At 44.4% G+C, this 13,349-nt stretch overlaps 1 protein-coding gene across 1 annotated transcript in view; it reads right to left on the reverse strand.

Moving 5' to 3' along the window:
* Positions 1 to 7,227: 7,227 nt before the first annotated feature.
* The window catches only part of lrrc75a (leucine rich repeat containing 75A), an 83,020-nt gene continuing 76,898 nt past the window's right edge, over positions 7,228 to 13,349 (reverse strand). The window contains exons 4-5 of the mRNA XM_049576931.1: positions 8,162 to 8,435; positions 7,228 to 7,830 (exon numbers count right to left, since the gene is read on the reverse strand). Of these exons, the coding sequence (XP_049432888.1) occupies positions 7,228 to 7,830; positions 8,162 to 8,435 (877 nt within the window). The remainder of the gene's footprint in view (positions 7,831 to 8,161; positions 8,436 to 13,349) is intronic.

A 13,349-nucleotide genomic window follows, 5' to 3' on the forward strand; every position in this document is an offset into this window, starting at 1 on the left:
CAACTCTGGATGTAGCTGACACCTAGAATCCAAAATTTTGCTGTGGACGACAGGTCAGACACGAACATAAGAAAACGCAGGATTTGTTTTTGTATCGTAGAATTTATTGGGATCCATGGCACAACAGAAAATGATACAGTTTCGTCTGTAAAGAACACACAGAGCTCCTTTCAAAGGATCACCCTGATAAAGTGGCCTGAAAATAAAGCCATGGGAGCTTTGGGGAAGAGGGAGAGTGAAACAAGAAGTTACTGTATAGAGAATAATACAGAGGTATACTGCAGATCGAGAAATATATATCGAATAAAGATTCATGGAGAGAGAAAAGATTCAAGGCTACAGACACGCATGCCTTCAGGTTCACATGTGTCTTTTTACATCTCACAAAATATCAGCAGTCTCTGAGCAAGACAAACATGGCATCTTCACATGTACTGGTCACTTAAAGCATTCATAAGCCCCTCCTGCTCCATGAGTCAAAGGTAAACACAACGATCATGTCAACTCTTAGTGTAACACATGAGGCGTTCTGCCTTGTAGTGACAAACAGAGAGAGTCTGCAGTCACTGTGCCTGACCTCTGTACAAACAGCCTATGGTAAAACAGACATACGAAGCACTCTGGGGGAGGAAATCACCAAACAATAGACATGTGGCTACATTTTCAATAACACATCTTTATATTCAAGCATATTCTGGGCATGTTATTCCATGCTGCAAACACACTTGTTAGGATAAACATTTGAAACAATATTAAAGAAGCCATGTTCGTGCATTCTGGCATAGAATCAGATCAAAATGCTGCATCAGTTCAGGTTAATGTCCGGCAATCGGTTAGAGATCAAACCACAACGAATACTTTGTGTCGGATGATTCTGAGTGACAAAAGTAGGCTTGAGCTGTATCTATTTTTCCATACTTTCATACCTTCCTGACATTTCACCAGAGTATACAGTATATTAAGGTTTGTGAGGTCACAGTGACCTTAACTTTAAGTTTGTGCCAAATTTGAAAAAAATCCCACAAGGTGTTCTTGAGATACCACTTTTACGAGAATGAGATGATGCAAGGTCACAGTGACCTTAACCTTTGACCACTACATTCTAAACAGTTCATCTTTACGTCCAAGGTGACGTTTGTGCCTAATTTGAAGAAATGTTTATGCTTATGAATGCACAGACGAGGTCACAGTGACCTTCATCTTTGACTTCTAAATTCTGATCAGTTTATCCTTGACTCAATGTGGATGTCATAGTGACCTTGACCTTTGACCACCATATTCTAATCAGTTTATTGTTAAGTCCAAGTGGACGTTTGTGCAAAATTTGAAGAAAATAGGATCATGCAAACAATGATCTCCCACGGTTGCTGTGGTAAGTCCATGTTTAAAGGGTTAGTAGAGAGAGTATCGTCTTTTGATGATTAATAGTCTTACCTTCAGGATTTTTTGTACCGTTATACCTTGATACCGCCCAAGCCGAGATGAAAGGTTTCAAATTAAAAGCCTGCATCCATGTTGATGTCTAATTCCTGTGATCTCTTCGCTTTGATTTGCATTGACCTTAACATAAAAGCAAACATGGCTTCAGCACGTTACAAACATGTACACATGACTCTCATCTCCACCACCCAAATCTCTCTCTGCAGTCAGAAGGTTTCGTGTTACAGTAGTGAGCAGAAAACCACCGTAAACCTGAGAGTTAATAAGCTGAAACAAGATGTTGAGTCAGTTTGACCCTGAGCGTCGGGTCCAACCATCGGCTGTATATTGTATAAACCCAGTGATGCACACTGAACCATAGCTGATGGTTTACAAACATCATGATCTGAGCTCTCGTTACAGCCATCGGTATCTGACATGCTTCTATATGATGCTTCAATGGCTGATAATTACATTGGTTTTCAAGAACAACCTCTGTCTCAGTCACTGTATGTGTGATGAGGTTGACCTACCCACTACTGTCTGTCTGTCTGTCTGTCTGTCTGTCTGTCTGTTTAAAGGGTTTGTTTAACTGAGCTGTTTGTAAAGTTGATTTTGGAGGGTCAATGCAAAAATAGCTTATTGTAAAGGTTAAAGGGAAGTTTCTCTTTGCCATCACCTTTAAGTGCAATACCACTAAATCTCTGCAGTCTGTGTTAATGAGGTGTTCGGGAGCTGTTTGCTGTATGACGAGCTTTTATATAATCCATGCAGTGTCACGTTGCTGCCACTGACCAAAGGTCTTGTTTATAAAACAATGTGTACGTATGATCAAAAGCCAAAAATGGCGTGCGCCAAAAAATATCCAACAGTTTCTACAATCAGGCTTCCACCTCACCATCTGAGTCGCCAATTTCCCGTCTCCAAAATATTCGTAAGCATGGGTCAAAGTTTCTTCCATCGAGTCTGTTTTTATAGATCACAACTTTTGTGTTGGAAGTGGCGCACGCCTCTTTCAGGCCTCGTTTTGCGCGTACACAATGTTTATAAATGTGCAACGGACACAAGTTACCCCCGCTCACTGATAAACGATACAGGGTAGGTTACAATACACTGTGGCTTTAAAGGTGGAGTCAGCGATTCAGGAGAGTGATTGTTGATATAGACCCTTAAACTGTTAGTAAACAGTATGATGTTTTTTGGTGGGCGGGGCTTAGCTGGAGGCAAAACAGTTCACACAAATGACACAAATTCAGCGCACTGTCTGAATGTAGCGTTGGGTTATCCAGAGCAGCGCACTCTGGACACTCTGGCTGTGGAGACGGAGCAGCAGAGCGCCGAGCGGAGTGAATGTGTGATTAACTTAACCGTTGGTTCATTCATGTAGAAATATAACGCTGCGTTTCTTCCACCAACAGGGCTCTCATTTTAGTGTAGAGCGTCAGACTGAATTTACCAACGCACCATGTCAGGTCACTCACTCTCCGGGACCGCCAGTGTTACTTGAATAAGTAAACACTGACCAACGGGACCAGACTGGCCGACCCGTACGCTCTCACTCAGTGGATGGATGATGTCACAGGAAACCAGTCTTACAAAGGAGGACCACACTTGTTTGTTTTGCTATGGAAGCTAACGTTAGCTAATGTGCTAAAAAGTTAGCGTTCCAGAGAAATCCAGTATTCCTCTTAATCCCTCCCCAGTTTCTGATGAGGTGGACATGATAACCCTTAATACACATAACCTTATTCATCCCTACAACAGGAAATACTTTGGAGCCATGACGCCTTCTATTCTGGCTCCAATAACACAACAAGACAAACACATTTTAAGACTCCTATGTAGCCTACAGCCCTGTGGGGGAGAGGCAGCTTTACCTCCAGCTAACAAACTGATGCCGTCATGACATCGGCCCTAAAAGGGTCTACTGGATTAAAAACGCTGACTGCACCTTTACGTAGACTTGTAGCAGTTTCCTGGGCAACAATGAATATTATGATCATTATATTGACATGCACAAACATATTATTAAATCGGGGATGCTTAATTGAGTTTTAAAAATTGCAAACACTAAATTGCTGAACTCCCAGTTTAATTAAATCCATCAAACATAAAATAGCTTTGTGTGTGAGCTGTTGTTTAGTGCAGTGTATACACCTCCACCGATGATACGCAGCTGTCAAGAAGATATTGTACTTCATGTTGGATTCCTGCCATGTTCACACACTGACCTTTAAACAAAGGCCAATGTAAATCCCGTCTGAGGTAATATATCCTGCGAGCAGAAAGACATCATGAAATGAAAACACAGCTCCAATCCAGTGTCTGTTGGTGAGATCCTGCATTACATAACCAACAACTACCATATTCAGGCACTCCAGCAACCTAGTGTTGCACGTTTCTTGAAGAGATCTGGACCTTTACACTGGCTTGCAATTTCAAAGAAGTTCTTGCACACCAGAAAGTCTATGTGACAGGTGCATGGGCAAACATGCCCATATGATCCATATGAGCTCTTAGTCTGATTATGTGTTGCAACTGCAAGCATCTGCATTAAAGGCCTTAAGTTTTTATGCAAGTTAACAGCTCCAAAGGTGAATGTATTGGTGCCTGGGGAAAAGTATAAATGCATGTATTCATTTTTTTTTTTTACAGGCTTTCCTCTACACAAGTTAATATTTAGCCTCATAAGACTGTCCTGATGATGTGAACTCAAAAGTCCGTTTCGCTCTCTGTATCAGTTTGAACCACCCCAAACACGGGAAAACTCGCCTTGACAGACAAACTCCTTCAGTCAGTCAGTGGTGAAACGACTATGAACACTGGATTTGTCCTGGGGAACAATGTCCCCAACTTGGTGACTTCCTCGCGAGCAGCGGGGAGGACGCCACTGAGCATCCTTCGTGACTGAGGCTTCATTGAAGGTTGTGTGTTATTGATCTTACACTCCCAGTCTGGACAGGTTAGGTCCGTTCTTAAAGTAAAAGCAGAACCCAAACTAACTGCCTAATTGAGGGGCAGCAGAAGACCACAGGCTCCCTGTGTTCTGACTATGTGATGATTGTTTGTATCAATGGAGTCCTGTGGCTTTGAGGAGAGCATAACGTTGTGGCGTCAGTTTCTCGTTATAGAGAGCTGTCTGACAGCGAGGTGAAGCTGTGAAAGTATTCTAAATATACTGTACACTTAAACTGATGATTGTTTTTTAGGTGGTGATATTTTAATACGGCTAAATTATGTTTTGCTGCTGCCCCCGTCCACAGTCACCAGACTCCTTTGACAGCAACACAGATTTCGTCTCATAGCTCTCACGCCATTCAAATGCTTTGTTGAGGATTTTTCTGTTGAATTTAATTCATTAAGGTGTCGGAGGAATGTGGAGAATGTCTTTTCCTTTGAGAAACTCCACTATCTCATGCTCTTGTTCTTGTGTAATTGTTGTTGTTGACTCTATTTCTGCAATAGCTTCACTTATTGCTGTGTTTACTAACGTAAGAGTTGGAATGCTTCCACACCTGCCCTGTTTGGTTCGGTTCAATCAAACTCAAGTTCATTTGCCCCCTCAGTGCGGTTCGTTTGGGCAGGTGTGAACACAGCAATCACACTCAGGTGTGCACCAAAACAACTGGACTGAGACCTTCTTGAAGAGGTGGTCTCAGTCTGGTTCCAAAGGAACTCTGGTGCGGTTGGTTTGTGGTGAGAAGGTGTTGCGACCTGGATGTGAAGCAACTGCAGTCACATGACACATTGTTTGGGTTAAACATGAGCATGTTACAGTCCTGGAGGATTATTAATGTGCACCTCCTCCTGTACTGCCTTAATATGCACATTCAGCACATCCAATGCATCAAAACATTGTTTTCTAGTTGGAGCCGCGCCTCGTTTTCAAACTGTATGCTTTGACTAAAATGAACAATGACAGCAATATAGTCCACGATGAGCAGCGCTAAAATCAACCTGCGTAGTTGTCCCTCCATTGTGACATTAGAAAGTGTCACATTTATCTTGCAAGTGTACTCTTCTTCAACGTTTGCTTTACTTCCTGGATTTTTCCCACATGGAAATTCTGACCAATCAAGAGCAGCTTTCTCACACAAAGCATTTGATCTGGTCCTCTTGTAAATGCTGCCGTGAGAACACCAACCAACTCTAGGCAATTATGCAACTTTGGAACAACATGAGTCCCTGATTCAGACCAAAGGAGACGACTCTAGGGCTGAGAGCAGCCTTAGAGTTAGCACTTGTTGCTTCGGGACCCACCATTACTGTTCTGAAGCTGTGGCCTGCATTGTATGTCATCAACTACAACACAGTCCCTGATTGGCCCTGGTTGGACTTTAATGTCTGGCAAGTGTTTGGGGCGGCGAGGAGTCCAGACTGATACAGAGAGCGAAACAGGATGTTGAGCTCACGCCATCAGGACGGTCTCACCAGGCACCTTAATAGTCTCTTCATTTACATTTTTATAACACCTCTCCTCTCCACTGTGCACAAATATAGCTTCAACTATCCCAGACCACAAAAATAACATATATAAATTCTTAAATTTAGTGGTATTCCTCTTTAAGTAGCTCATCTACAGTCTAAACAATCTGCTCCTGCACAGAGAACAACCATATATATACTGTATATACTGTGCACCCACATGTACAGTTTGTCATGTTAAAGCTTTGCGTGGACTACAAGTGACACATGAATGGAAAGCGCAGGCTGGGTGAGAGCTACATACTGCATAAGGATATAGTTTGTTGTAACCCAGCGGACGTGAGTGCGATCATGGCTGCGGCCTATATATAAACACAGCACCGTAAGCATGTGGCACACACACTAGTGTACAGCACTGCGGAGTGAAACATGACCTGGATTATGAGGAAAAAGGCTACTAAATATTTCAACTTGATACCCAGCACTTTGCTTTGGGACACATGGCAATAAGGTTAGCAGATCTATCCTCTGTACACAGACGCCACAGCGAGCCCTTGTCCTTCCAAACATTTCTCCTGCTCTCCTCACAATCACCAGGCCTTTACTGCATCCTTCTCTTTACCGGTTGTTTGTGTCTTTTGGTTTCAGCTGACTAATCTCATCTTCAGTGGACTTCTCCTCCACTAAAGCGCCGTGCATCTGTTCATTTCTAAAGAAGCGACTGATTTCCACGAGGCAGTTGGCCTGACTTTTTGATTCCCGCCTATCTTCCCGTCCATCTGGCTAAAAGTCGACATACGTGGGAGGGAAACATTTTATACATTTCCACTTCTACTTTTTGGCAAAAATATTTTTTAAAAGGGTTTAAGGGCCCTGTCTAGTGTGTGTGTCTGTTTTTACATCCTCTGGTCTCCTTCTACCTCTCGACACACACTCTTAACCAGTAACGGGACGTGTCACAGGCACATGTAGGTGTCACCGGGGTAACCAGGAGGAAAGGACCTGAATAAAGATTAACATTCTATACATAAAAGCCTCATGTGATATAATTAATCCGTCTATTCTATACATTAGCATCCTACTTTAAAAACAGACAGTTACGATGAAACAGGCGTCCTGTTGGGGATTGTCTTCTCGTGTTAAAGTCACCAGGACTCGCCCGGGCTCAGCTGTCACTCTGCCAGTATCTAAACGCCGCGGCGGCTGGTCACAAATCAGATCAGTGGGCGGAGCATCCAGTGTTCGTATGGATTACATCCTTCCAGCGCTGCAGCCTGTCTGACTCTGAGCACACTCCTCTGCAGGAGACAAAGTCGTCTCTTGCCTCCTTCCACACAGGACTCGACACAGGAGGGGAAACATGAGCAGAGGAGGAAGCAGCAATCAGGTCAAGTGGTCCGATTGGTCCGTCGCCTCGCCTAAGTCATCCTCCTCCACTCTCATTGGCTCAACGGCCCCGGAGGAGTGTTGTGACTGGCTGGAGCATGACAGGTGGGAGGAGAGGCTGTGTGTGTCGTCGTCATCGTCTGCTATCACCGCCTTCTTTGCCTGCCGCTGCTCTTTCCTCTGCACCTCCTTCTCCGCCCTCTTCTCCTCCCCTCTCCTCACCCGCCTCCTCTGCTCCTCCACTGTCCACATGCTCTCGTCCTCGTCCTCCTTCCCCTGCACCTCCCTGTCAAAGTCCAGCAGCTCCTCCATCATCTCCTCTATCTCCATCTCTCCGTCCAGCTCCTCCTCCACCTCCGACCGCAGCTCTCCCATGCTCTCAGTCCGGTTGGTGTCGTCCGTCTCCTCCTCTTCCCCGAGCCCCCTCAGCCTCTCGGGGGGGTCGCTGGCCTGACTCTCTCCGAACTCAAGGATGGTGGGGAGGTTCCCCTGCTTGGGACAGCGCTTCCTCAGGCTGACCAGGAAGGGCTGCGGCAGGGAGAAGATGTCCACGTTGTTGCCCAGATCGATCCACGTCACGCTGGGGAAACTGCCGGGATCCTGAGGGGAGAAATATCAACACACTGTATTAAAATATCATCATCTTATTATATTGTAATATTATATATATATGTATATATATATTATTATATTACTGCAAGCAAATTACATCACTGTCAAGACGACTGTCCACACACACTTTGCATTGTCTGCAAATTACGCAATGGCCCAAATGAGACCGAAACAAACCTGTTCCATGAGATTATTTTTCTTTATCCATTGATCTCTTTAGCAGAGACGTCTCCTGATGGTTTGTGTTATTGTTTATTGGCGCACAGTAAATATGCTCTGTTCTTTCACTGAATCTTAAAAAGACAAGTGACTTTCTGACCTTCAGGGCGTCCGTCAGCTCCTTCAGAACAGCTCTGGTCAGCCTGTTTCCGTTCAGCGCCAGAGTCTCCAGGTGTGGCAGCGCGGCCAGCGTGGGCAGGAGCAGGAGGAACGCCTCGTCCGTCAGCTCGGTGAAGCCCAGCTCCAGACTGACCACGATGGACGCGTGGCGCTGCAGGTGAGCACACAGACGCTCCATGTCCCGAGGCACCAGAGGGATACCGGAGAGATCCAATGCTCCGCTGGACAGAGGGGCCGACAGCACTGCCTTCAAACTAGAGATGGACATATGAAGAAATATTAGAGCCATGGTGATATCATGCACCTGATTATCTTAAATGTATGTATATTTCATCATGTGTTGCACTTGTAATCGTTTTAATGGTCACTCTTGTTTCATACCTGCAGGTGCTCATAATAATCATATACAATAACACCTCCACTAATCATAAAACCTGCAACCTCACACTCAGCTCAGCAATGTGGTGATGCTTCCTTTACCACGTTTGTGTCCTATTGGCTGTAATTTATTCACCGTGAAGAAGCCAGTGCACAATACATCAAACAATAATGGACTCCACTGTTTCCTTCTTTAGATGTTCTGGTTTATGTGCCCAGTTTAGAGCAGACCCTCCAGATGTTACACCCTGACACAACGACATAAACGCAGATTTTCAGTTGGTAACGTCTGGGGCTGGTTGGTCATGCTACCAGGATGTTGGACCACTCTTTCACATCACTTCTTTTCTTGCAGAGTGTGAGATGAGAAGAAGAATATTACTCTGATATCTGTCTGTTTAAAATGAAGCTATGAGGCCAATTTGAGTGACAGGTTGTCTGCAAGGGGTCGCTCTGAGTCAGATCCACCCCCTCGTCCAAATATGGTCACTTGTGGCTCCATAAATCCAAGATGGCGACGACCAAAATGCCAAATAGTTATGTACATTTTAGCACAACGTCTGGAAATGGAGGGAAACAGTTAGCCTGGCAAGTAAGAAAAAACTGCCTCTGAGCTCCTCTAAAGCTCACAATTAACATGTCTTTGGGATATTAATTTTCTCCTTTTACTTTTGACAAGATGGCAAACAACTGTCAAACTCAAAAATGTAATGTAAAGCTATTTCTTTAGGTGTAAATTTCAGGTTTATCAGCAACTGCAATACCAGCTACAGTACAGGCCAAAAGTTTGGACACACCTTCTCATTCAATGCGTTTTCTTTGTTTTCATGACTATTTACATTGTAGATTCTCACTGAAGGCATCAAAACTATGAATGAACACATGTGGAGTTATGTACTTAACAAAAAAAGGTGAAATAACTGAAAACATGTTTTATATTCTAGTTTCTTCAAAATAGCCACCCTTTGCTCTGATTACTGCTTTGCACACTCTTGGCATTCTCTCCATGAGCTTCAAGAGGTAGTCACCTGAAATGGTTTCCACTTCACAGGTGTGCCTTATCAGGGTTAATTAGTGGAATTTCTTGCTTTATCAATGGGGTTGGGACCATCAGTTGTGTTGTGCAGAAGTCAGGTTAATACACAGCCGACAGCCCTATTGGACAACTGTTAAAATTCATATTATGGCAAGAACCAATCAGCTAACTAAAGAAAAACCAGTGGCCATCATTACTTTAAGAAATGAAGGTCAGTCAGTCCGGAAAATTGCAAAAACTTTAAATGTGTCCCCAAGTGGAGTCGCAAAAAACCATCAAGCGCTACAACGAAACTGGCACACATGAGGACCGACCCAGGAAAGGAAGACCAAGAGTCACCTCTGCTTCTGAGGATAAGTTCATCCGAGTCACCAGCCTCAGAAATCGCAAGTTAACAGCAGCTCAGATCAGAGACCAGATGAATGCCACACAGAGTTCTAGCAGCAGACCCATCTCTAGAACAACTGTTAAGAGGAGAAATCAGGCCTTCATGGTCAAATAGCTGCTAGGAAACCACTGCTAAGGAGAGGCAACAAGCAGAAGAGATTTGTTTGGGCCAAGAAACACAAGGAATGGACATTAGACCAGTGGAAATCTGTGCTTTGGTCTGATGAGTCCAAATTTGAGATCTTTGGTTCCAAGTGAGATCTTTGGTTGTGAGACGCAGAAAAGGTGAACGGATGGATTCCACATGCCTGGTTCCCACTGTGAAGCATGGAGGAGGAGGTGTGATGGTGTGGGGTGTTTTGCTGGTGACACTGTTGGGGATTTATTCAAAATTGAAGGCACACTGAACCAGCATGGCTACCACAGCATCCTGCAGCGACATGCCATCCCATCCGGTTTGCGTTTAGTTGGACGATCATTTATTTTTCAACAGGACAATGACCCCAAACACACCTCCAGGCTGTGTAAGGGCTATTTGACCAAGAAGGAGAGTGATGGAGTGCTGCGGCAGATGACCTGGCCTCCACAGTCACCGGACCTGAACCCAATGGAGATGGTTTGGGGTGAGCTGGACCGCAGAGTGAAGGCAAAGGGGCCAACAAGTGCTAAACACCTCTGGGAACTCCTTCAAGACTGTTGGAAAACCATTTCAGGTGACTACCTCTTGAAGCTCATGGAGAGAATGCCAAGAGTGTGCAAAGCAGTAATCAGAGCAAAGGGTGGCTATTTTGAAGAAACTAGAATATAAAACATGTTTTCAGTTATTTCACCTTTTTTTGTTAAGTACATAACTCCACATGTGTTCATTCATAGTTTTGATGCCTTCAGTGAGAATCTACAATGTAAATAGTCATGAAAATAAAGACAACGCATTGAATGAGAAGGTGTGTCCAAACTTTTGGCCTGTACTGTGTATCTGCTCACTACAGCCCTGTGGTGAGTCCTAATGTCAATGCAAAGACAGTTAAGAATGAAGACAAGTCCACACTGCACAGAAAGTGAAAACTACACTACTACACTGATTAAACTACATAAGCAGACTCAAGGAGCACAAACACTACAGCTGTGTGGCTCCCAGACAAAAACAGAGAGACACTGAGGGGATTTGGGGCTTAAGAAACTGAAGTTAGGGGAATGATAAATGGCTGTTGAGCAGCAAAACACTTAAAGCTACACTCTCCAACCACATGGTCCTGGCTAAAAATAACCCGAGTGGGGCGCCTGGCAGAGAAGAGAGCCGAGCACAAAGGACTGATCTGGGGTCTGCTCCGTGAAACAGAAGAACTGAGATCAGAAGTTTAATATCCCAGCTTACAAGTGAAAACAATGCTTGTAATACACAGGGGACGATGTGAAGGCCAGTGTTGATTATCACCCACATATAACACACAGGGAGGTGAGGTTTAGGGACACACACAGTAGAGTGCTTTATTTAGGATTAACCGTCTGGCAGTAAATCTGCCTCTACTATAGACTGACAGAAGATGAGCTGCAGCAGAGACCTACAGCTCTGATCAGCACAAAGCTGGCCAAACAAGTAGTGACTGTGCTGCAGACTGTGGGATCCGACTATTGTCTTCAGCTAACAGCTGAATATATTTATCTGTTCACGTACCAGAGGGACTTCAGAGGAATCTAGGCCAGAGCAGCCCAAAGCTAAGCAGCCAGCATGGGTCAAAATTAGCCTTCCAAAAATGTTTTACTCACTCTCCCAAGGGTCACACAGAGTGGTCTGTCACTATGTTTTATTTCTGGTTTGATTTCGGGGGCAAAACATGGAGCTGGCTGTCAGTCAACATCATTTGGGACTGGGCGGCTGAAAGAGACAGAAACTGTGCTGATTTTGGATTTGTTGGTCAGTTGGCACACCACTGTGATCCGGGAATATCTGAAGAACTGGCATGAAATTTTGTTCAAACATTCATGGTCCTCAGAGGATGAATCAAAAGGACTCTGGTGATCCTCGGACACTTATTCTATAAATATTGGATGTAACTAACGTGACGTCACCCACTGGTTTGTGGACCGCCATTTTGAAGCCTGGAGTTCAGCATTTTTGCCTTGGCATTCCCCATCTTGGATTTTTGGAGCCCAAAGTACCATATTTGGACGAGAGGGTGGAGCTGTGGAGGAATGAGGGGTGGATCTGTGACTTCACACAGACAGCCCGACTCTGCGGCCAAGAAAAAGGTTCTTCGCCAGACTTGAACCAGGTGTGTTGGTGTTCATCGTTGGTGTTGGGGCAGCACTTCACTTACTGATTAATTGATTGATACTTTGATGTGGAAAATGTCATTAAACAGTGAAAGACTATATTTTCCATGAGTCCTTTGTGACGACTTCAAATGTCTTGTCTTATCTAACCAGCAGTCCAAAACTCAAACATATTGACTGACTGTCGACCTCCAGCACACCTGCAGCCAGATGATCCATCTCCTTCACCTCCAGCCTGAGGTCTCTGCCAGACCCTCTGTTTTACGTCACGGCCCTCCAGCCTTCTGTTTGTCTGTGTGCCTGTGTAAAGGGCCTGTTTATGGGCTGCCTGCCTTTGCCCCTCGGCCTAGATTGCCTCTCCTGTCTGCCAACCTGTTGCCAAACCTGATCCTGTCCAAATAAACCTTGTTTTAATCCTGTTTAGTCTGCTTCTGGTGACTTGGACAAGAGACGTTCCAAGCACAAGAGTTCTGAGAGGTCATCCTGAGTCACTGGGCCTCATGCAGCAACATTCTCTAAAATGCCTCCTGTATTTTCTTTTATTTTGCTGTTAGGAGAAAAAATAAAAGAAGTCGACTTCAGGTGCACCAGACGTCCTGAACCATCCAAATCTGCTCTTACCCAGGTGTTCTGGATGATGAATCGTGATGAATAACGTCCCCTATACACTATATAAGGGCAGGTGTTGAGCACTGTGTAAGGACTCTGATACATGCCCAAGAATTAGAGAGGCGTCACCAAAGAACTTCAGCAGTGGTGAAATTGACATACTTTTAAACAGACTTAAATAAACTTAAGCAAAAGTACTAATACCACACTGTAAAAATAATCTAAAATAATAAAATATAAATAACTAAAAATCTGCAATGGAAATGTAACTTAAGTAAAAGTATGTAAGTACAATCAGAAAAATGTATCTAAGTATTATCCATCCAAAGCACCCCAGACGTCCCTCTCCCCAGCAACGCTTTCCACCTCCTCCTGGGGGACCCCGAGGTGTTCCCAGGCCAGATGAGATATGTAATCCCTCCAGTGTGTTCTGGGTCTGCCCCGGGGCCTCCTACCTTCAAGCTCAGCTCCGTCTTCACCATGA

Source organism: Epinephelus fuscoguttatus, linkage group LG5 (genome assembly GCF_011397635.1).
Source record: "Epinephelus fuscoguttatus linkage group LG5, E.fuscoguttatus.final_Chr_v1".
Lineage (NCBI taxonomy): Eukaryota > Metazoa > Chordata > Actinopteri > Perciformes > Serranidae > Epinephelus > Epinephelus fuscoguttatus.